The sequence below is a fragment of the Bicyclus anynana genome, chromosome 2 (assembly GCF_947172395.1).
Source record: "Bicyclus anynana chromosome 2, ilBicAnyn1.1, whole genome shotgun sequence".
NCBI classification, from domain to species: domain Eukaryota; kingdom Metazoa; phylum Arthropoda; class Insecta; order Lepidoptera; family Nymphalidae; genus Bicyclus; species Bicyclus anynana.
Genome location: NC_069084.1, coordinates 16950552 through 16976054, shown reverse-complemented (window position 1 = coordinate 16976054; position 25503 = coordinate 16950552). Strand labels below are relative to the sequence as shown.

At 37.8% G+C, this 25503-nt stretch overlaps 1 protein-coding gene across 1 annotated transcript in view; it reads right to left on the bottom strand.

The window, feature by feature from the left end:
- The window catches only part of LOC112050250 (zinc transporter 2), a 44841-nt gene that overhangs the window by 11614 nt on the left and 7724 nt on the right, over nucleotides 1-25503 (bottom strand). Inside the window, exons 2-3 of the mRNA XM_052885814.1 lie at nucleotides 1881-2009; nucleotides 100-262 (exon numbers count right to left, since the gene is read on the bottom strand). Coding sequence (XP_052741774.1) covers nucleotides 100-262; nucleotides 1881-2009 — 292 coding nt within the window. The remainder of the gene's footprint in view (nucleotides 1-99; nucleotides 263-1880; nucleotides 2010-25503) is intronic.

Genomic DNA, 25503 nt, shown 5'->3' with positions numbered 1-25503 from the left:
GCGTTGGGCGGGCGCGCGGCGCAGCGAAACGCCAGCAGCGCCAGCGCGAACCCGCCGCAGTCGCTCAGCGTGTGCTGTACGTCGCTCGAGGACACTCACCCGCTCTCCGGTACCCGTAGGACATGTGCGCGTTGGGCGGGCGCGCGGCGCAGCGAAACGCCAGCAGCGCCAGCGCGAACCCGCCGCAGTCGCTCAGCATGTGCGCCGCATCGCTCATCACGGAGATGCTCCCGGCGAGGTAACCGCCCACGATCTCGCATATCTAAACATTCACATCATTGTTAAGTCATCGGGTATCAAGGGTAAAGGGCCGCCTTTTACCCTTGAGCTATTGAAGCTATGAAATTGTTATAATTTTGGCAATGATATTTTTTTTCTGAAGAATCCAGGCAAAGCTTTAGTCTTCATAATGTAAGTATTTATTTAGCATACTATGATCTAGCATGTTTTTTGATATGACCTCCATCAATCTAGAAGAAGTATCAAAATTGTTGAATATATAACGATTTTGAAATAAACTCTAAAGAAATCAATCCACGATGATACACAATTTGATAACGCCTAGGAAATTAGTTAATCAAAAAACTACCCACGTAATTCAACAAAAACATTACTACTCTCAGGCTGTAATTTGAAACATAGGCATACTCGCAATTATAATATGTATAATTGCTAAAGTGACAGACATCAAAAATTACAATTTAATATCACAAAGACAATGTAAAAAATACTTGGTACTTGAACCATTACTTTTACACCGTTGCAAAGTGACGGATGTCACGTAGTCCAAGCTAAGAATACTCAGCTACTTAAAATAGGTAATACATGGGCAAGGCATGTTGTCTGGCTCATCGGCTAGTTGGCTAGACAACGATTAAAAAAGGCTCGCAAGACGAACGATCAATGCCCCTGTAGACATGCCAATAGCTTCGCGCGACTAAATTAATCGAACTATCGGAAAAAGACTAGTACGAGTACATACAAGATAGAAACGTTGGCAGACAACCAATTATTCAATGTCATTGTCTTCCGGAACTTTGTCGGATTTGTTTTATAGTGACACTAGCAGGGGTCCACGTCTTCATCCGCTTGGAAATTCTGTACTTTCCCTTTGAATTTCAAAGAACAGATTTTTCATACGATGTTTCCCCACCTTAGACCGTCCGTGTGACATAGTTTTACTGTATTTTTTTTTGCATTGCCAGCATTTGACTGCAGTGATACCTAAAGTATTTTTCAGATAGCATGGATAATACGTACTATTATCGTGAATCGCGGCGGAGTTTCAAGAGTAAATTGAACTGACACCTGCACCATCCTACATGAAACGAACTGTAATGGTAGCGATGATGTAGCCTATGCCAGCCAAACGGAACACGTTTGGTTGAAGATGCCTATTTTGCCACTGTTGACTTAAACTTATAATTTGTAGTTGGGGTAGGTAGGGAAAAAAGAAGCTGGAAGGGAATTCCAAAACTTCACAGTGCGAATCAGGAACGAAGAGCCAAATCGTTGCCTATTCACTCTTGGCTAAAATATGCCCGTGTTCTAGGTTGGGTAAAGTTAGGGAAAATGGAAGCTGTAAGGGCATTCCAAACCTCGCAGTGTGAATCAGGAACGGAAAACCAAAACGCTTCGTACATCAACTACGCATGCAGATTACTGCGGTGCCTGGAAATTCTATGATAACAGCAGGTAGGTCATCTCCCAGGTGAAAAGCCGGGGGTACGGGCCTTGAGATTCAGCCCTTTTTTCCGAGTAAGGCCCGAGAATCTCACTCGGCCATGTCATTCCAGCCCATTCCAGGGCTGTGGCCTATGGTTCGTTGGGTGTCAGTTCAATGAGCAAAGGGTGAAGGAGGAATGTTTAGTGTGACGTACCATGAAGATGGCACATAGCACAAGCGCCGCCAGCAGCTGCGGCACGGCGCTGGGCGGCTCCGGCCTCTTCCAGTGGCAATGCTCCTCCGCCTCAGCTGCCGGCGCCACCGACACCTCCGTGTAGCTCTCCTGAAACAAGCACCACAACACTTAAGAGACACATTACTTTAGCTCGGTTCATTGAAGCAGATCTGACCAGGATCAAACTAATGACTGCTGCCCGGGATAGGTTCGGTTAGAATAAATTTGTTCCCGCTCTAGATGTGAAAGGGCATAATGAAGAATAAGACAATGCGAGGCCTTCCTCTTTGGTACTTATAGTAGAAGAACCGAATTAGACCTTCACCCATCTGTTTAATAGATACAGTACGTTAAAAATATAATCTGAGTAGGTCGCCTAAAAATTTTCTGGCCAAACTATTATTAACCATGCCAACCAACCATTAATAATGATAGTTTGGATGGGACTCTTTAAGGCGCGGATCTTAAGACTGGCGATAATGTTTGATTCTGTAAGGATGTCTGTCTGACTGTCAGATATTTAAAGTGTTATACTTTTACATAATATTGATTCTGTGGTGTTATTCCAACTTGACGTTTTAAAAGTGCTCGTAAAGTAAGCCTGTTTGAAATTAATTAATTTTATTTTTTTATTGTTGATTTTGATACATTACTTTGATCATAAAATAGGATTGGACTGTGTGAAAGATGACATGTGTGTAAAAGGAGTAATAGTAAAAGGAGTGATACATCCGAATGAATTGACATATATTGCCGCCCCACAGAAGTGGGATAAGATAAAGGAGATGATGATTAAGACAATACTCTGATCAAAATACTTTTTTGATTATTGGAAAAACAAAAAAGTTTTTTGTTTTTCCAAAATGTTTGGTATCCTAAAACACATCCATTTTTGTTTATCAAATTCTCTCCTTTTAACAATTGACACGAAAATTAAAGTCAATTTTAGTGGGAAAGCTCTCAACCATTATCAAAATGTCGAACGGACGCATTTCACCTTCCAGCCCAACGAAGCGTGGATAATGCTTTGTTATCGTTGTTTCGATACACATGACAATGTTCTTGATATACGACTTAATCGGCTATGGCTGCTTAATGACTGGGAAATATTTGTAGATAAACTAGCGAACGCCTGCAACTCCGTCCGCAAAAAAGTATATTTCCTCCTTTAAGGTCATAATTATTTTCTAATATTATAAAGAGTAAATATTTGATTGTTTGTTTGAATAACTACTGAACCAATTTGAAAAATACTTTCACTGTTGGGAAGCATCACTTTCCCTGAGTGCTATAGGCTATATTATGTTATCCCCGTATTCATAAGGAAACGGGAACTACGCGGGTGAAACCGCGTGGCGTGGCTAGTAAACGTTAAACATGGATAAATATTTAACCCCCAATTTTTGTAAAGTGGACCTAATGATTCACTTTACTTTAAAGAAAGTTGTGGTTTTAAAACTTAATCCATGTTTATAAAAATGGATTGTAAAGTGAAATTTTCGCGACAAAAAGTACCCCATGTTCTTCTTGAAGGTCTCATTTATCTCTGTGTCAAAATTCATCAAAATCGATTTAGTGAAAGATTTGAAACTCTTGAAAGTTTACAGAGAGACAGACTTACTTTTTCATTTACAATATAGATTTTTATATTAAAGCGTATACTATCACGGTTTATTTTATTTTAATCAAGTAATTTACGACCCATCAAGGAAAATAAAATATGTAATTAAATTTTTACGAATATTATGGAAAATTGGAGATAATGGAAAAGTTTTGTTGGAAAATAAGCTTAATTTTCAAGCAACGTAAACGTTATAGTCATCATCACCATATTGAGTTTACGAATTTATTAGTTTAATATAACCGATGTTTTATTTATTTCTCTAAACTACTCTCATAAAAATAACTACAATACTCTAAAATGTTCTGCTCTATAGCTCCATTCACATCACACAAAACTTTTATTTTGGCACATACTTAGGTACTGTTTTTCTTTTTGTTTTATTTTTACATGACTTTGGATCAGTACCTATATATATCTCAAATGAACTCTACTTTGCTCTTCTAAATAATCAGACAAATCAAAAGTAAACTTTATCTATTTATTGTGACTGGTCATAATCATTAACATCTGATAATGGTATTTAATTTAATTATCACATTAAATTATCAACATAACATTTATTTATTTATTAAAACTTACAAGTCCAGTGACACTAATTAAGTAGGCATATACCTACATCACAACAAAAATTTAAACAAAATGACAAAAATAATCTAAAAGAGAAAACAAAACAACAAAATGAACTTTCTGCTCTGGTGATTGCGGATCAGCGGGGCCCTGGTCCTCTGCCAGTGGTCTAGGAGGGCCAGGCACTTGGAATGGCAATGCTGTCCTTGGATCTTGTAGTTGTTATTGAGAAGCGGTACGTTCGTTGTATTGGTCTGCAGCCCTTGGAGCGTCATCGTGTAGTAAGGAAAACATGTCAACTAACACATTTGCGCTTGCTGTATCCATTGTCTCGACGCTTTGATATAGAGTTCACGTTCCGAAGTCTATAGGCGGTCATAAACATTATGACTCTAAACCCGCTAACTCGGAGCAGCATGGTACGCAATGGCGTGCAAAGGGTTGTTAACAAGGATAAGCACCGTACGTGAAAATTGTACACAATGGGAAAATCCTGTTCTAATACAGATTAGTAATGGGTCCTCAGGGTAGGCAGTACATTTTTACATCTACGAAGTGCCACTGGTGGTAGGCCGTAGGTCTAAGGCCGTAGGTCTCTCTCCATATCCCCTCACCTATAGGGAGAGTCAGAAGAAGCCTGGCCCAACAGTGGGCTGTTGAAATAGGCTGATAGTGATGATACTTCCAGTCTTCCGGCTTTACGGTACGACTACGACGCTATCCTCGGTCATTACCAGAAATGGACTGGAGAGAGAGGATACTTCCGGTCAAAGAATTAAACTCTTTTACTATACTTTTTCTCAAATTATAAAAACAAGATAAGTTCCTGCTGCTATAACAAGAATTCTTCCCTTATCTAAGAAAAGATAAGATAACAAATTGTTCCCATTCTAAAACCTTGTTATCTGATTCTTGTTCAGCTATTTAGGGAAAGGGACAACTTCGGTGAAGATAAGGCGACCCTCGGCGGTGTTCTTTAAATCGTTATTATTAATCACGGGGTCGGACTGACCCTGACTAGAAGTCCCTTTCGGTGATTATTGCATAAAGGAACCGAGGGACCGAAAATGCCTCTTCTGAAAAACTAAGTAACTGGTTTTATTTATTGTGTTGTGTATATTAGTATCTAATTCATGAATATAAAGTATTAGTGAATGTGTGTGTTACTATTTAAGGGGTTTATGTCTACATATTAACTATGTAATCATAAAATTACCTACTCATGTCCAACTTTTAAAAACTTGTGTCAACTGAAGAAAGTCTGAATAAAAAAAATTTGGTTGTCTTTCAAAGACGTTTAATCAACAACCAACGTTTACTGAGATTAATTCAGACGAAAGATTCTGACGAATTGCAAACCTCCACCTGTCTTGAAGTTGGTTGAAAATTACATAAACACGAGCATCCGCTAATCCTAAATATAACATCGTTTTTCAAAGTTTAGCGATGCATTCAGTCTAAAATGGTACGCACTAGAAGGTTTCTTCAACCCATTTCTCTGACCGGTCTCTACGTGGAATCGTACATCGCATATCTATACGTTTTTGCCTGTTGGCTAGTATAATTAACGACCGTTGAAGCCTATCACCATACATTATTCATATTTTTTATCTTGTATTTTAATATTTATGTGTGTAAAACTACGATGGTAAACAATCATAAGGTTTAAGTTGGAGTACGCCCAGAAAACTAACTATACTAAAGCCATACTCGATTTGTACTGTTTACCAACAAACAAATTAAAAATGAGTGTATACCTAAATCGCTAGTCATTTTACACCTAATAATAATTATAATTAACTTGTTCTTGTATTCATGAAAATAAATTTGATTATTAAGCTTAAAACAATTAGATATACTGACACCTGCCATCCGTCTGGAGTGACATATTTTTTTCAAACAAATAAATAAAATTAAAATAATTTAAATATATACGCTACAAATAAGCCAAATCAAATAGAAACAGTAAAATGAATTTGAAGAACATAATAAACCATAGAAAATATGCGACGAGTTGGCGGCCAGAGCACCAGCGCACGAAATAACATCTTCATATCGTCGTCGACGTCGCCGTCGTCGTCTGAGGAATTTAAGACCCCGCCAACATCTGCGGGGGATGAGACACCCGTGCGGACGACTCATCGGGGTGTCACCACACGACGACGGCAACACCAACAACAACAGCAACAACACCAGCAGGACGTCGACGAGATACCACTACCGGAGAGCTTGGATCAAGAGGGGCTGCGGGCTCCTGTGAGTGCTCCCGCTACCGGTGGTGTAGTGCGTCGCATGAGATGGTCTCGTCCACTCAATGAGAGCGTCATGCGAGCGTACTATGGGGCGACAGAGGGGGGAACTAACCTTACTGCGTACCGGTCAAGGATGTTGTCTATGTTTCAGACTCTTGAGCCAACAGTGACCGTGACTGCGCAGCGACTATCGGATCAGGTGCGAGCAATCCAGCGACGTCATCTGCTAGATGAAGCTCACCTTGAACGACTGCGCTCTACTTCAGTACAAATCGATACCATCCGTAGCTTACCTCAGCAAACATTGCAAACCAACATCCCAGAGGTGCTACAGGATGGTATCGATATGCAAGTAAGTAGCCAGAATTATGAGCAATTGAGGAGAACTTTGGAGGATTCTATTGTGACATACAGGTACATGCCTCTTAATTTAAGACCAAAATTGCCTCGTTTGCCTGTACATAGACGAAATATGGCGTTAGTGGGGGTTCTAGATCAGATTTTAGGTGAATATCTCGTAACATCTGAGGACCTAAGTGATGCGCATTCGATTCTATTCTGTGGAGCCGTTGCGGCGTGTCGTATTGCGGGTGTCAAATTCCCTGAACCACGCACGGTTCCGCAGAGGACGGGTCAAGCACCAGCTTGGCGGACCAGAATCGAAAGGCGTATCACACTGACTAGAACACTCATAGCTAAGCTAATCTGCTTCAAGGAGGGCAACAATCGCCCTAGAGTTATGCGATTTGTGAATCAGGCTTTTGCTGGGACTGACACACGTCCGTTCCAGTACTTGGCTTGTGTCACCGAACGCATTGACTTCTTGAAGCAGAAAGTCTATGCATGGGCACAACGCATTAGGCGTTATAAAGAGCGCATAGACCGGTATAATCAGAATAGAATCTTCCAAAGTGACCAACGGAAAGTGTACAGGAACTGGGAACGATCCAGTGCCTGTGTGACAGATGGGGAACCTCCGACTTCTGATGCTATGTCAGATTTCTGGCGTAGCATCTGGTCGGCCCCCGTAGGCCACACTGAAGGCGATTGGATGAGTACTGTCAAGGAAGAGTGTGCAATGGTGGAACAAATGATTCCGATATCCATTACTACAGAAAATGTAAGTTGTGCAATTCGTCCGGCGTCAAACTGGAAATGCCCAGGACCGGACGGATTGCACAACTTCTGGTTAAAATGGTTTCGTAGCGCCCATTCTATCTTGGCAGTGCAATTTCAAAATGCCATTGACACTGGATCGCTACCGGCATTTTTAACAACTGGTGTCACGTTCCTGCTACACAAATCCGGAAGTACCACAGACCCCAAAAACTACCGACCGATAACATGCTTACCCACCATCTATAAGCTCCTTACATCCATTCTGTCATCAAAATTAACGATGCATATAAATGCAAATAATATTTTGGCCCCAACACAGAATGGATGTAAGGCCCGGTCTCGTGGTACAAAGGAACTTCTCCTCATAGACACTGCTATTTGCCAACAGGTTCGGCGAAACAGAAAAAATCTCACGGCTGCTTGGATAGACTACAAGAAGGCCTATGATTCGGTGCCTCATTCATGGCTCATGGAGGTCATGCGGTTGTACAAGGTCGATACAACACTATGCTCTTTTCTTGAGTCATGTATGAGACAGTGGATGACAGTTCTTCGTCACCCAGGCGCTTCTGAGTGTTCTGAATCGAATGAACTGATAGGGATTAGGCGAGGTATTTTCCAGGGCGATAGTTTGAGCCCTTTATGGTTTTGTCTAGCCCTTAATCCTCTCAGTACTTTACTGCGGGATTCAGGGCTAGGCTTTCGCCTTCGCAGGGGTGGTGAGCTCATATCTCACTTGCTTTACATGGATGACCTCAAGCTGTATGCATCAAAGCGTACAGACCTAGTGTCATTGCTGAAGATTACTCAAACCTTTAGCAATGACATAAGGATGGAATTTGGTGTAGACAAGTGTGCGGTCATCAATGTAGAGCGAGGAAGGATAGTGAGCTCCGAGAATATAGTTATTTCAGAAACTATCATTCTCAGATCACTCCTTGAAGGCGAGACCTATAAATACCTTGGAATGACAGAAGCACTTGGTATTGAGACAGGGAATATGAAACAGGTAGTGAAGGAACGCTTCTTTGGCCGCCTGAAAAAAGTCCTAAAAAGTCTTTTATCAGGCGGTAACAAGGTGCGTGCCTTCAATAGCTGGGTCATGCCCTTACTCATATACACTTTTGGCATTCTAAAGTGGACTCAAACCGAACTGGATTCCCTGGACTGTAAAGTCCGCAAACTGCTGACGTCATACCGGATGCATCACCCCCGTTCATCTGTAATGAGATTGTACATCCCACGCAAGTGTGGAGGACGTGGCTTCTTAAACGCCAAGAACCTCCATAATCGTGAGGTGTGCAATCTCAGAGATCATTTTCTCAAGATGAATGTGAGTATGTTTCAGGATGTCGTTGCAGTGGATAAGGGACTTACCCCGCTATCCCTAGGCAAAGAGAACTGGCGCAAGCCTATAGTAATTAGTAACTCAGATCGTGTGGCAATATGGAAGAGCAAGGAGTTGCATGGACGATTCTACAAGGCCCTTACTGGGCCGGATGTAGATCAAATAACATCTGTATCTTGGTTGCAATTTGGTGACCTCTTTGGGGAAACCGAGGGTTTTGTCTGTGCAATTATGGACGAAGTTATAAAGACGAGAAACTACCGGAAACACATTATGAAAGATGGCACTCTAGACATCTGTCGAGCGTGTCATCGTCCTGGGGAGTCCCTCAGGCATATTGTGTCCGGGTGTTCTCACCTTGCTAACGGCGAATACTTGCACAGACATAATCAAGTAGCCAAGATAATCCACCAACAGCTTGCTCTTCAATATGACCTTATCGATTTTGAGATGCCTTACTATAGGTACGACCCAGCGTCAGTTCTTGAAAATAGCAGTGCATTGCTCTACTGGGACCGAACGATTATCACTGACAGGTATATTGTAGCCAATAGACCTGATATAGTGCTAGTCGATCGGTCAGTGCGTCGTGCAATAATTGTTGATATTACGGTTCCACATGACGATAATCTGGTTAAAGCCGAAAAGGAAAAAGTATCAAAATACTTGGACCTTGCTCACGAGATTACCGCCATGTGGAATGTTGAGTCAACTATTATTGTTCCGATAGTTGTTTCAGTCAATGGTCTTATAGCGAAAAGCTTCGACCAACACCTTAAGAAGCTTTCGCTTAACTGTTGGATCAAGAGTCGGATACAAAAGGCAGTGATTCTTGAGACGGCGCGTATTGTGAGGAGGTTCCTCACTCTGGAGCCCTGACCACCGGTTGCTTGGGCACTCAAATGTCCCGCAGCGGGAGGGTGAATTTTTTTTTAAATTTTTAATAATGTTTTGTATTTTACACTTATATTGTTAAAAATTTAAAAAAAAAGAAGTAATAAATAAATGAGAGACTAGATATACTTAATATATATTTGAATAATATTTTATAAAAAAAACAATACATAATTTAAAATAAAATAGTGATGAAATGACATGCATTTTCTACCCTCATTTCTAATTTGTTTGTTAGTGAACAGTACACCTCGTGTATGGCTTTAGTATAGGTAGGTAATCATTAGCTGTACGAACAACTATAAAAAAGTCACAGCGGAGCTTTCGAAATAAGGTGACAAACAACACAATAAAGTTGATGTAACGTTTAGTAACAGTTAGGAACAGTTACAACAATCGCTTGAGCGTTAACGATTACCGATATGTACCTATTGGTTTGTTTTTTAGGTAACTAGGAGTTATAGAATAGTATATTCGTTACTGAATTAGTTCAATAGACTTATAGCTTGCACTATTTACTTAACTTAGACGTTATATGTATACAGTAAAAAAATACACGACATCGTACCGGAACGCTAAATCGCTTGGCGGTACGTCTTTGTCGGTAGGGTGGTAACTAGCCACGGCCGAAGCCTCCCACCAGCCAGACCTGGACCAATTAAGAAAACCTCAATCGGCCCAGCCGGGGATCGAACCCAGGACCTCCGTTTTGTAAATCCACCGCGCATACCACTGCGCCACGGAGGCCGTCGAAACGTCAATTTTACTACCAAATCGGAAGGCAGACTGTACTCTAAACTTCTAAAGTAAGGGTCGGTAAGAAACTTAGCAGGAAGGAAGCAAGCTCCTTTTAGGAAGTTCTAAAAACTAACTTACAAAACATAAAACGTAGTTGAACTCGCGGTTTCACTCACGTAATTCCCGTTCCCGTGTAAATACAGGGATACAATATAGCCCATGTTACTCACCGATAATGTAGCTATCCATTAGTGAAAACAATTCAAAAATTGGTGTAGTGGTTTAGCTATGAAAACATAACAAATAAACAAAAACTCCCATCTAATCTAATCTATACTAATATTATAGAGCTGAAGAGTTTTTTGTTTGTTTGTTTGATTGAACGCGCTTATCTCTGGAACTACTGGTCCGATTTGAAAAATTCTTTCAGTGTTATTATCCACGTTTTTATATTACCCCTATATTCCCACGGGAACGGGAACCACACAGGTGAAACCGCGCGGCGTCAGCTAGTTTATAATGTAAGGAAGTTTAATGATCAAGAACCATATCTGAGATATTTGAAGATCTCAAGCAATTCAAAGTCGATTGAAAATATCCCCACGTACCGCATTTGCCGCCTCTGCTGTATCGATTATGCTCGTAATACAATAGAATTGTTCTGTAATTTTACATTCATACAAAGGACTCGGCGGTTACATAAATTACCGCTGGCGTGTTGTGCTTAGCTTTCAAACTACGAGTGACTAACAATAATGTCCACAAATAAACATTGTGATGGTCAAATTAAACAAAAAATACATTGTTCTAAAGTACTTAATACTCAGTGACGTATCAAATAAGAGGGTACGAATCTACAAAGTATTAATAATATTTTTAACATGAAAATAACATATTGGATAGAAGCAGGCGTTACTTTGCGGAAGTTCATCATTACTAAATTCATTTTTTTCACACAAAATTACTAAATTCATTTTTTTCACAAGATTTTCACGAAAATGAAATGGGACCAATCTGGAAGAATACTCTTTCAAATAAAAAAAATATTTTTAAAATAAAAAAACACACGCGTCGAATTGAGAACCTTCTTCCATTTTTTTGAAGTCGGTTGAAAAAAAAATTCTCAACATATTATATTAAGCGAATTATTTAACTAGATCCTCTTATACGTCACATTATCATCTCCATATACTTATACAATATACATATACGGGGGTATGCATCTGTTCCCAGAGGCGACTTCGTATTGGCGGGTGGGCATACCCTATAATATACTATTGGAAAAATATACACTCACACATATACTTAAACCAACAGTTATATATAGTAACGACCAACCTCCTCAAATCAAATTGGTATTGTCTGTTTGTCGAGACTTTGCTACTGAACCGAAAGGCAGATACCGTAACCTATACTTATAATAAATCTATACTTATAAATAGTAGAGAGGTCAATTCTGTACATGAAATATATTTCCAAAATAACTATCAGATGGTGATTAGTGATCGATACTGACCTACTACCTAGACAGGTTGTTATATACAGAACGTTGCACATAGTGGGTGGTCGCTAACGAACTTTATTGGAAATCGTTACTGCTTGCTTTACTGCGTGGGATGTTGCAATGTACTGCGGGAGATGACGTCACGTGGAAACAGCCTTCGGTGGACTCGGAAAATCTATAGCACTGTGCAAACTATATCAAATGCATCAATATTCGCAGGGTTTTATTAAACTTTTAATTTAGTTTGAAAAGTCTTTTATATCCGACTTCAAAAAAAAGGATCTGTTATTTGACCCTTCGGTATTATTTACTGATTCGATTTGAATGGAGATTTCCTTTTTAAATGTATGTTTTAACGGTAAGGTAAATGCATTAACAAGAGTCAAATTGATTTTATTGACACCCAGTTGACCTAAATAACGAGTAGATTGATATTGGATAGAAGCAGGCGTTACTTTGCGGAAGTTCATCATGATTATATAATGATTTATTTATTTTGCTATCATCCGCGAAAAGTCGACGCAATTTTGCAATTGCACGTTGTAGAGTCAACATCTCCTGAGGATGCTCCGGTTTCGGGGTGAAACGTACGTAGAGAGTATTTTGTCGGACCTGGGTGACGTTGTCGCATGGGTTCGTCGACTTTTCGCGGATGATAGCAAAATAAATAAATCATTATATAATCATGAGTTGATTGATATTAGGAATATAGTTAAGCGCTACAATGACATATACTGAAATGCAAACATATAGACTGTTAAAATCATAATTAACCCTTCATCGCTGTTTTTGAGTAAAAAGGCTATTGACAAAAGTTTGTTTTTAATGAATTGTTTTTACAATTATAGATCATGATACTCAATTGTCATTATCATTAACATCAGATAGTGATTGTTAATTAATTAAACATCACCAACCGTTGGCGCATTGGAGCACGGTGGTGGGTAAACTCCATATCCCCTCTCCTATAAGGAGGAAGGGAAGCCCTGTAGCCGTCTTAGCTGATAATGACGATGAAATAACTTAATTTTTATTAATTATTTTGTATTTCCGTTTATAAAACATTGTAGGTACGAGTAGGTATATTAACCGTAACAGTATGTTTCAACAACCGGTAGTAGATAATGATAAGCTCGTTGTACCTACCTAATTAGTAATTACATTAAAAACGTTATGCAAGCAACCCACGGTCCGGTATACTCACATGCCTGCAGCATTGTCGCGATTTTTGCATCAAGTCGGGCAGTCACGCTCATCGAGATCAACACACGATGAGTTTTACCGGACGTCATGCCGGCAGCGCTGCAGGCATGTGGGTACATCGGACCGTGTTTGGCTAGCATTACGTTGTGTAGATAATTATTTACAGCGAGAACCTGTGATGGCAAAAAACATTGTAAACTTTTAGGGTCTTTACTATCTGGTGAAGATATGTTTCAGTCAATAGGCTTGCGCTTGCCTACAATCATGCCTGATAGAAAGCAATGATAGGGTTGGTTGGTAGGTAGGGACGCGCTTGCCTAAAGTGCCTAATCACTCTTGCCTTGAAAGTGTGGATTGTGGCGGATAATGACATGATTTCTCCTATATTAAGAAAACTAGCGGACCCGGTCAAGCTTTGCTTCAATTTATGTGCGCTTACAATCTTTCGATCTTTCGATTTATGTGTCCATACAAACTACACAAACTATACAAATACAATCTCCCCCCCGCTCCTTGTAAGGAAGTGAGGGGGTTAGAAAGTGACAAAGAGTAGACTATGTCACTCACCATACTTTTAACTATCGCCACTTAAAAAATCAATTCAATTCGTCGCTCCGTATTGCCATGAAAGATGGACAAACAAACAGACACACACACACTTTAACATTTATAATATTAAGTATGGATTGTACTTGAAAAATTGAAACGTGCCGTGCTGCTTCCCATTGCTACAATGATCCAAACTATAGCTTAGCAAATTCGTTCGTAACACTTCCGATGGTCCGCTCGCACGACTATATACCCCGCGCAGACCTTTCCCCCCGTCGCCCGCATACCATGGGAGTGTCATCAACGAACTTGCCAAGCTATACTCTATGCCTGCCGCACTTACGAGTACCTATGGTAGGTGATGATGGGCTGAAAGATACACAGGTCTATAAATTGTCCAAGGTCTGGCTATAGCAATCTCTTACCAACCAACAATAGTCCATACCATAAACTGACCTGCAGTGTCGCAATATTCTTTTGATTCGTTTCAAATAATTATACATTTTTAAGGTCAATGGGTAATCTTCGTGGGATTCACGAGCCGTTCACTTTTATACCAACAAACTCAACACTTGAGATAAACAGTGTTAATATAGATTTTTTTTTTCAATAAACACAATTATTCTAGCTCGCATTTTTCTACCAATCAAATAACAGTATAGGTTATTTGATACGCATATCACGGTGGTTTTGCCCAACATCGGGCAAAGTGGGCGAAATTATGTCGGAAAGCGGACCCCATATAGTGGGACCACGCTAGGAAGGATATCGTGGAGGCTGGTCCGTTAATATTAAATGTTCTGTTCGTGCATTGACCATGTAATCGACTTACTCCATCCATGTACATTGTCATCCAAACTATAGTCAGATCGGGTAGGTATTTTAAACAATGTAAATAAACAAAAACAGCTGACTCAGGGGTGCTCAACATTTTACTACAGCATTATTTACGAATATTGTCATGAAATAAAACTTCCTTTGATAACCAATATTTTTTTTATTCTATATTCCTATATCCTGTTATTTATCTAACAGATAATGTTTCACTTATATTCAGGGTTCCGTAGTCAATAAAGAACCCTTATAGTTTTGTTTTTTATTATGTATAAGCAAGCATAAGGTATCCTCGACATATTTAAACACATTAATCAAAACGGTTTTCTCGGAGGACGATAAGGGTGATAGCTTCGTACGTTTCTTTTTTGGTGACGGAAACGATAGCAATGCGGAATAACTGCTCCGGCTAGTACCAGGCTCCGCTTCACTCATTTTCGTACTAAACTAAATAAAATTAATAAATAAATTAATTAAACAAATAAAAAACCCGACTGCCTATATGATACAAAAACTGAAAAGAAAAAAAACAAGTTCAGTCCAGAAGTGTAGAAAAAAATTAGAAAACAGTCGGGACCTATTATATTGAATATAATGATTTACGTCTACATTTTTTAATAGGTCCCCACTTTAGTTTAATCAGTTTTTGTATCATTTATGCAGTCGGGTTATTCGTTTATTTAATTATTTTATTTCATAATTTTTAGTTAGATAGATGGTGAATTTCGGATTTATTTGTTACGTTTGTTACAAAGTACGATAGTGTATACCTACGTCCAATCGAGGATAAGTAAATATTCAAAAAAATCTACGGAACCCTCGGTGGGCGAATCCGACTCGCACATGTCGAGTTTTATAATCAATATATTTAATTTAGTCTATTTAAGGTATTTTATAACTACACTTCATAAACCTTATAGTCGTCCGCCTCGCGTATTATGTATATACAATTAATAAATAACGTTTTTCTAATTGTAGTTTTTTTTTGGCCATTATATACCATTTTGAAATTCTCACAAAAAGCCCTTGAATTTGATTCCCTTGTTGCAATATTTAAAAAAAAATCACCTCGATTCTATAGCATCTCACAGTCGTCTTGTTGGTTTTTTTTTAATTTCACCTATCTAAGAACACTTGGGTTATTAAAACAAATCTAAGGATATCTGAATTACGTAAATCCGTTCAGCGGTTTCGAAGATATGAGGTAATAAATAATACATACAAGATACGCGCGAAAAACAAACAACAAATAAACAATAATTAACAACAACAACGAAACGAGAACGAAATAATAAAAATTACAAAGGAAGAAAATACGCCCAACAGTCTGGATTTAGTTAACGAATACTGTGAGGTAGGAGTATTAGTCACAGACAACAAATAAAGTAGTGTTTTGTGCTGTGAAGTGTGTGTGTGTGAAATGTCAAATCTTCTTTCACTTAATAACACAAAATCAAAAAATTAATCATAGTATAGGGTATTTCTGCAATAAATGAAAGGTAAAATTCACATTAAAATAAAAGAAAACATCTTCTTTTGATATGAAAATACGACATTTATAAAAATTATTAAAGTTATTATTTAATTTTATAAATGCACATTTAATACCCATAAAACTCAATATCTTTATTTTTCATAATGGTTTGTGACTCATGTCTGTTTGGGTTCTTTTTATGTCGTTTGTATTGTTTTTGTGCAAACTCTATATATTTAACATAGAGGAATTAGAAATGGAAATGCATCGCACCCAAATGCAGCAACAAAATTGTCTGTCGTTTTTTGAAAGGGACGAGGTAAACTCAGTCATCGAAAATATTTAACAAGAATAAATAATAAAATATTTAACAAGAATAATATAATCTGTACACAGAACGTTAAATTAATGGATCGATGTTCTGTTTGTTCGTTCGTTAGAAGAATAGAATCGATTTTTCTTTTAGATATTGTTTTTATTACAAATTTATTATAAATTATAATTATGTTTTTGACGACCTCCGTGGCGCACTGGTACGCGCGGTGGATTTACAAGACGGAGGACCTAGGTTCGATCCCCGGCTGGGCCGATTGAGAATTTCTTAATTGTGCCAGGTCTGGCTGGTTACCACCCTACCTACAAAACGTACCGCTAAGCGATTTAGCGTTCCGGTATGATGTCGTGTAGAAATCATACCGTCCATCTTAGATTGCATCATCACTTACCATCAGGTGAGACTGAAATCAAGGGCTAACATGTAAAGAATAACAAAAATAAAATAGAAATATATTCAAATTGAACGTCACGTCATCTTTTACTGAATTAGAAGTTGTTGGCCGTTTTTCATGCCATTGAACTACTTACTACACAAACCGGAATATTTAGGGAGATTTTTAGACGACGAAAACGATTACAACAATGAAACATCGATACAATCGAACAATCTAACGCGTTTGTTAGTTTTTTTACACGTGTTAGCCGCTCAACTATCCCAGTCGATTTTACAAACACTTCTAAATGCCCCGCTCTATATAGATAGATCGTTGATTCTTTGACAGAGAGGTAACGTCTTGCGAGGTAGGTCCTTCTATTATTGGTCCGAGATAATTAATTTATTGTTTGTGAATCCGGGCTCAAAAGGGCTAGAACCCAGAGCCGTAAAGCTTATTATTAAAAATACAATGTATGTGAATCGAAACGAAAAGTGTCGCCCTAAAAGAACCTTTTTGAGAAGTGATATGGTTGTGTAAAAAGCCTAAAGTTGTGGACTATAAACGTGTAAATGCAAAAAGACACATAAAACAAATGGGTAAGGTTAAATATGTTAGGTATAACCAGTGGCGTGCATATGGTGTTTAACTAGGGTATGCACTATAAATAAAAATTGGAAAATGTCTTTTCTATCTATGTAAGTATTTTGTGGTTCAACATAGATTTGTATCGAGTCCTTAGCAGTTTTGCGACTATGAAGTGCCAAAAATTATGACGGTCTAATCCTATCCTATTCTACATAATGCTGCCTTATCATCCATCAACCAGAGGAGCCTCGTGTGAACCCTTCGAACTGATACTGATGTACCTACCTATACTAAAGCCATACTGAAGGAGTACTGTTTACCAACAAACAAATTAAAAAGGTATAAACGAGGGTATAAATTGCTAGTCATTTTACACCTAATAATAATTATAATTAACTTGTTCTTAAATTAATAAAAATAAATTTGATTAATAAGCTTAAAACAATTAGATATAGTTACTATATTAATTTGAATAAAATTTTATAAAACAACAATTCATAATTAAAAAAAAAAAGTTATGAAATGACATGCGTTTTCTACCCTCATTTCTAATTTGTTTGTTAGTAAACAGCACTCCTCGAGTATGGCTTTCGTATAATTCAAGAAATAAAAAAAAATAAACGGAAAAATATCTTAAATTGTAATACAAAATAATTTGTTCATAAAAGATAAACATAGCCAAAAATAGTCCCAAGCCCATAACAAAGAATTCTTTGCAAACATCCCGGCACAAAGCGTTGAGAACAGAAAATCCTTCCTTTGTGCTGCGAACAAAACGTGGAGTCATTACGTCTTACCATTTTATACTAGGAATATAGCTTTTATAACTAAATTTGTTCCAACATTATGATCATGTATGTACAAACAACATACAACAACAACACGCAACAACTACAAGTTTTCTTAAAGTATATAATTCAGCTTGTAAGTACTTATACTTATTTAACTAAAGGCCGCTGAACGCTGTCCGCCCATAGACCTCCATAATCCGACCCTGTCGCAAAAACCCTTCTTAGCGGACGTCTACTAACTTTAAACAACATCCATGCCGCATTTCATTCTTGTACGTCAAGTAGTTTTTTTGATATTTATACAAAAGTGTGAATTACAGACAGTACGCTACCCTTAGAGTAATACCTATATTATTACTTTAAGTCCCTACCCTAATGACAGCTCAACATAGCAGTGATGACAAACCGTTTGCTTTTCTATACTTACTTAGAATTTAAAATAATGTAAAAAATTAAAAATAACAAAGTTCACAAATCCCGATGAATTGATAAACTCCTAATTTTCGAAAGTCGCATAGAAAAAAAGACCAGTACGGTAAATAAATAAAATAAATTATAAGAGTAAGCAGTGCCTTTATGCACGTGCGGACTGCGAATCGGCAATCAAAAAAAGCGGCGCCGTGATTACGTCGTTCAGAAATAGCAAACTCATTTGTCTTGTCACATAATTGCATCCGAGCGAGGTTTAATTGCGCCGCGCCGTCCGCCGAGTAGATCCGAATTTTCCGTCTACCCGCACCAATTACAAGCAAATTACGCGGGAACCTTGCATTGCTTTTTTTTAATGGCTTTACGGTTCCGAGTTCCAAGTGTTTGGAGCCGTGTAATATTCTTTTTCTAGCAACTACTAGGTAGTTTATGAACATAAGACTGCCGTTGATCCAGTGGTGAGTTTAAGTGGTTTCAGTTCACGAGGTGCTGAGTTCGAATTCGCTTTGAAACATTGAGCTTTTCTTTGTACCATTATATAAAATCTCATTAAACCGTCGTACGACATGTATTGTAGATTGACTACTGTTGGCTACTGTTGATGTAATTAATTATAAATATTGTTCGACACTTTCCTGCAAGAGACCTGTGTCCAGCTCCAGCACTGGACGTCCTTTGTCTGTTAATAATGGTAAGCAAATTAAAACCAGAATCAGTATTTTTTTTAAAATCGCACAGACATACAAACACAAATACCGATCAAATATCCTCCTTTTTCGAATAAAAAACTGGATGCTATTTTGCACCAACCATTGCCATTATAATATTAATAGCCCTCATTCGCACGCGAGTTTTTTAACGGACGTTAAAAAAGGCCTAAAATTGAAAATGCAAAGCAAGTGTTTTATAAGCGCTGTCGTTTGAACATATACTTACTTGCGTATGCATTTGTTATACTTGTACGCTTTTTTAACGTCCGTTAATAAAACTCTCGTGCGAATGAGGGTATAGGTAAGTACTTTTATTTCACAAAAATCACACCAATAGGTAATAAATACATCATAGTATGATGTAGTCTAATTGACATGTTAATTAACAAGTAGCGGGTTGATAACCGCACGTGCAGCATAGTGATTAGCAACATTATTGCCCATGTACGACTACAGTATTTGTGTCGTAGGGAAATATGGCAAATCGGATTATTGCAAAAATCCTAGGACGTCACCACCCTACCGACAAAGACGCACCGCCAAGCGATTTAGCGTTCCGGTACGATTTCGTGTAGAAACCGAAAGGAGTGTGGATTTTCATCCTCTTCCTATCAAGTAAGCCCGCTTCCATCTTAGATTACATCATCACTTACCATCAGGTGAGATTGTAGTCAAGGGCTAACTTGTAAAGAATAAAAAAAAAAACCATCCTCTTCGAAATAAATATACTCAGAGGCACAATTATCCACACACTTTAATATACTCGCGTCATATTCGCCGAAAAAGTTCGTTCTGCTTTCGTGTGCACCATTTTTTTATTTAATAACTTTAACTTTAACTTTGAGGCGTCCACAGATCCGCATCGTATACGTATTGAACGCATCGCATCAAACGAATTTTAGTATTCTTTGTATAAAAAGTCATACAAGTGCGACCACTGATCCGCATCCAACGGATTTTATCTACTTACCGTAAAATTAAAAATTCGTTTGATGCCTCCGATACGTACGATGCGGATCAGTGGACGCCTGCCATTAACGTGCTCTCCAAAGCTCGAGGGTCAAATCCTAAATCTTGTTTGAGATTTTCTTGGAAAAAAGAAAAGCTCAATATTTCATTGCCCCAGGAATCAAACCCGGAACCTCATGATCAGCCTGCGAGACACTTTCCTTGCAATAATACTCTTAAAATATCTCCAACGTAATACAGGTATCTATTTTCTCTCAATCGATTGATAGTAAACACGAACTAGCTAGGTCTCGTAGGTAGGTACTAGGTAGGTATTAAATCGACCGTAATAAGCTTATGAGTCTTCGTATAATACCTTAGAAGGGATGTGCACTAATATCCCTTTGTTATAATAATTTGTAATCAGTATGTTCAGTTCACAATATATCGACAGACTACAATATCCCGAGTGAGATTGTAAACTAAGGTATTTTACAATTTAACGGTAACATATATACTATTCTACTTATGCATCGAATTTATTTATGAAATAAGCAGTCATCTCACGATAACTGGAATATCATGTGAAAAGTGAAAAACACACAACTCACATCACTTCACAGTACCCCCCTAATTAAAAAAAACCAAATTACTTTAGCCCCTAGCCTCGTTGTGGAGTTGTATTAAATGTTTATATGACAGTGTTTTTGAGCAAGAGTAGTGAAAAAACATTAAACCAATAATATTTCGCTCCATCATGTAAAACTTAAAGCAATACTCGTAGGTAGGTTAGGTTAACCTACCAGCAAATTCATCACAACCTAAAGCACCACATTCTTCTACCAAACAGAATTTACAAGATTAACGTAAATAGATAGGTAAAGGAATTAACGTTCGTAAAAATATAAAACAACTCACTCGCAACTGCAACTGGACCATGTTGGCAATAAATCAAAGCTATTCAATCTGTAGACAAATTCGACGAACTCATTCAATATACACCAAGCGATTATAATGGCTGCGGCTCGCGTCTATAGAACGGAACGACGGAACTGTTGCACTATTCATAACGTCACACTTGTATCCGCCACGGTGACTTTGCATAACGATCGAGAAATGAGGGTAGAACAAAAAATATGTTCCACTTTTTAACACTGCAAGTTCTGCGGGCTTATTCATTATCTTTGACGTAAGCTAGTTGACATGTACGAAATTGTAGTTTATATTCACGGTAAGTAAATGACATTTTGTCAATTGATTTGATTTGATGTTTATTTTCATAATTATGTTGATACTAGAGACCAAAATAGTGAATAGACCAGCAGTTCTGTTTTTGCTTATTTAAATAACCGGAAGTGGTGTTTAATCTGTTTGTCGTATGGAAGTCAGAAACCCGCCAACGATCCAGATGATATTAATAATCTAAACTAATTTTATAAAGAGGAAAGATTTGATTGTTTGTTTCGGGGTCTATTCAATATAGGCTCCGAAACTACTGAACCGATTTGAAAAATTCTTTCACTGTTCTACACTATCCCCGCGTGCTATAGGCTATATTTTATACCCGTATTCCTGCGGGAAATGGAAGTACGCGGGTGATATCGCGTGGCGTGAAAGAGAAAGTACCTACACATATGCGAGGAGTCTTGGATTCGACCCTTACCAGTTGGATGGTCCATTCGTACCCATTCCTTGAAGATACGATTTTTCTCTTAAAGGGGAAATGGAATATTAGTCATATCAAAAGATAATAATTAATATTAGTTTTTGGAAGAAAATATAAAGAAAAAAATATTCCGTCTTCATTGGCAAAGTTTTTAAGTACTCGACACAATAATTGTTTACCAAAATATACGAGCACTAGCCCGCAGTTTCACCCGCTTAGTTCCCGTTCCCGTGAGAATACGGAGATAATGTATAGCTTATGACACTCACAAATAACGTGGCTTTCTAGTGGTAAAATAATTTTCAAAATCGATTCAGCAGATCAAGAGATTACCACAAACTTAATCTCTTTATATATATTTTAGAATAGATTACAACTGTGATCCATCGACCTCTTGTAAAAAGCAATAACCAACTGATTCGCAGTTCTATTAATGTGGCTCGAACTGTTAACTTTGCGTAACTATGTTGGAAATATGACGGCGGAAAAAGGAAAAGTGTTTTGGTTGCGAGAGGCAAAGTTTTTTGTATCGCAACATTGAAATAATAAATATCGTATCTATACCTCGGATTTTTAATTCCGTAATATTTTGATAGGTAAGTTTTCTGACTTTCCAGTCTTCACAGACATTTTTGAGAGAGATTTTCATTTAGAAAATCAAAAAGTTTAAAAGTTAAAATTCTATTACTTACTGAATAGCTTCATAGCAGACCTTAGGCAGACACCCTTAGAGACCCTTGAAAGATCCTTATCTTCAATAGTGTACACCAATGAGCTCAACGATAAAGCGGTCGCACTCACCGAGTGGTGGTGGTTCGATTCCCGCCTCGCAGGACTATTGCCGTACCCACTCCTAATATAGTCGCTAATCTTGCCCGACTTGTATACACCGCGCTACGTTATTCGTCTTAAACCAAAATCCCACATAATGTACCCAATGTCTATTATCCATCAGTGTTATTAAAAAAAAAAAACAAAGTACAATTCAAGGAGTTACAATTGTAATAAACTTTCAAAAATCGATTATTTTAACACATCCTGTATTTTCAAACATCTACCTACCTCCTCGCCGCAGTCACGTCGGCAGCCCGTCGGTCCCTTTGAGCTTTGAGGTCATTCACTTTAACCTATTTCTTTAAATTAAATTTTATTTTATTTACGGGTGTTAACCCGTACTAGACCTGTGTCGATCGCGATTGATCGAATCTCTGATACCCGATCAGTACTTGTGCGTGAGCGAGTGACGCGGCCGTCAGCGCCTCAAATAATCTGCGAACGATTTTTGTTCACCACACTGAATTGGACTTGTAACAATTATCTGGATCGAATACTCGTCGGTCAGTCGTACAACATCACTCTACAGAATAGCAACCTAAAATCCGATCAGTTCGGAATTTTAACGGCCTTCGTGGCGCAGTGGTGTGCGCGGTGGATTTACAAGACGGAGGTCCTGGGTTCGAACCTCGGTTGGGCCGATTGGGGTTTTGGTCCAGGCCTGGCTGGTGGGAGACTTCGATCGTGGCTCGTTACCACCCTACCGACAAAGACGTACCGCCAAGCCGTGGATTCAAATACTCCCCCTAATAAGTTAGTCCGTTTCCATTTCAGATTGCATAATCACTTACTACACTACCGTCAGGTGAAATTGTAGTCGATGGATAACTTGTAACGAATAAAAAAAGAATTCAAATTCATGTCCTACAAATATTCAGTTTAAGACTCAAGTAACTACATACTTTAAGTCGAGTCGTAACGATACACAAAACACGACCCGAATGATCGAATTATTAAGACCCAACCAATCACCTTGCGTTATAAGAAACGATCGAAAGATACATTTCTTACCTGTACCTATTTTTTGACATTGCCGACAATAGTTACGGGTTAGGCGGCGAGCGGCGTTATCAAAAAGGAAACCGCAAAAGACTAGGGCTTGCTATTTTTTAAAATATCGGATTCTCGATATATCGATAATTTCAAAATAAATTTTTCGGCTAAATGAAAACTTTTAACAATTAAGTATTTATTAAACTTCACTATTTTTTATGTAACTAAATTGACAAGTAAATTAATACGATTAAACATGTTTAAAGTTTTGTCTGAGGGTAAAGTAGTGTATACTATCTGAATACATTACGTTTTACTTATTTCAGTGACATTTTCGATAAAATGCAATTAAATAAACTAAAATATGAAAAACGTAATAAAGTATAAATAAAGTAAAGTAGATTATGTTTGATAATGTTTTAGTTTAAATAATTTGCGAGGGATATAAAAAATTAAAACTTGTTAAAAATATCTAGTATCGATATCTACGTTTCAATATCGAACTATCGATATATCGTCCATAAAAATATTAGTAATGAATACTTATCGCTATTAAGTGAGAATGTCGATATTTTGATATATCGATATTTTATTAACAGCCCTAGTAAAGACACTGCCGCCGACTAGGTGTATCAAAAATAGTAGGTATGTAGGTATTAAACAACAAAATTTCTGAAACTAGGTTAAAGTTCATTAACCTCTTCTTTCCAAACAGAATGAAACAGGATGTTCTGAAGTTTTTTCATCAATTTTAATTTTTTTTTTCGATAGCGTGTGAATGTGCTTCAGCTTATTTTTAATATTACTGTAGAGTTTATCGTAATGGATACATACATGTCGCGGCGGATTATAGACGCGGCCGGTAGCACGGTGTATATGTACCTCTTTATCCAGCCCTTACATTAGTATCGCTGTAAAAATGAGTTACTTCTTTCGTTTTCCCAACATTTCCCTTCACTGCTCTGCTCATAGCGTAATTAAATGTATACTGTAACCTGCCCAAGAATATTATGAATAATTGTACCAAGTTTCGTTAAAACCCGTCGAGTAGATTTTGTTTCTATAACGAACACAGATACACATAGACAGACAAAAATTTTACCGATTGCATTTTTGGCATCAGTATCGACCACTAATCACCCCCTGATAGTTATTTTGGAAATATATTTCATGTACAGAATTAACCTCTCTACAGATTTATTATAAGTAGATATGGCAAATATTTTTTGTTTTTTTTTTTTCCAAAAAATAAAAAAAGGGCGCTCCCGACTGATGACATGATTTCTCCTATTCTGAAGAAAATATAAAATATTACCGTCCTACGTTTTGTATTTAGATAACTGAGGCACCTTTGAGTATTGTTACCTCTCAAATCAATCACGATCCAAACTCCTGTGCCATATTTAGGTAGGTAACCTATGGCTTTTTTTTTCATTATTTACAAGTTAGCCCTAGCTAGTCTTTACAAGTTAGTCCTTAGCTATAGCCTAGTAATTTAACCGAATGGCTTTGAACATATGACCTAGTTCAACAAGATTAGAAACAAGTTTCCACGATAGCACAAAATAATCCTAACTTAGTACGTAGGTACCTGTCACATAGGTACTTTAAAATAATCGCTTTATTGCTCGGGAAATTAAAAATATATTTTGTTATTTTAGATTAAATCGCAAATGATTATGGATTAACATCATTATCATCTACGTAAGTACAATAAAAGAGTAAACAAAAACAAAATGAAATCATCAAAAAATATAAAATGGGGCGACAATAGTTAAGAGCAGTAGAAATAAAAAAAAGTTTTTGAAAAGCTTTCTGTACCTATGT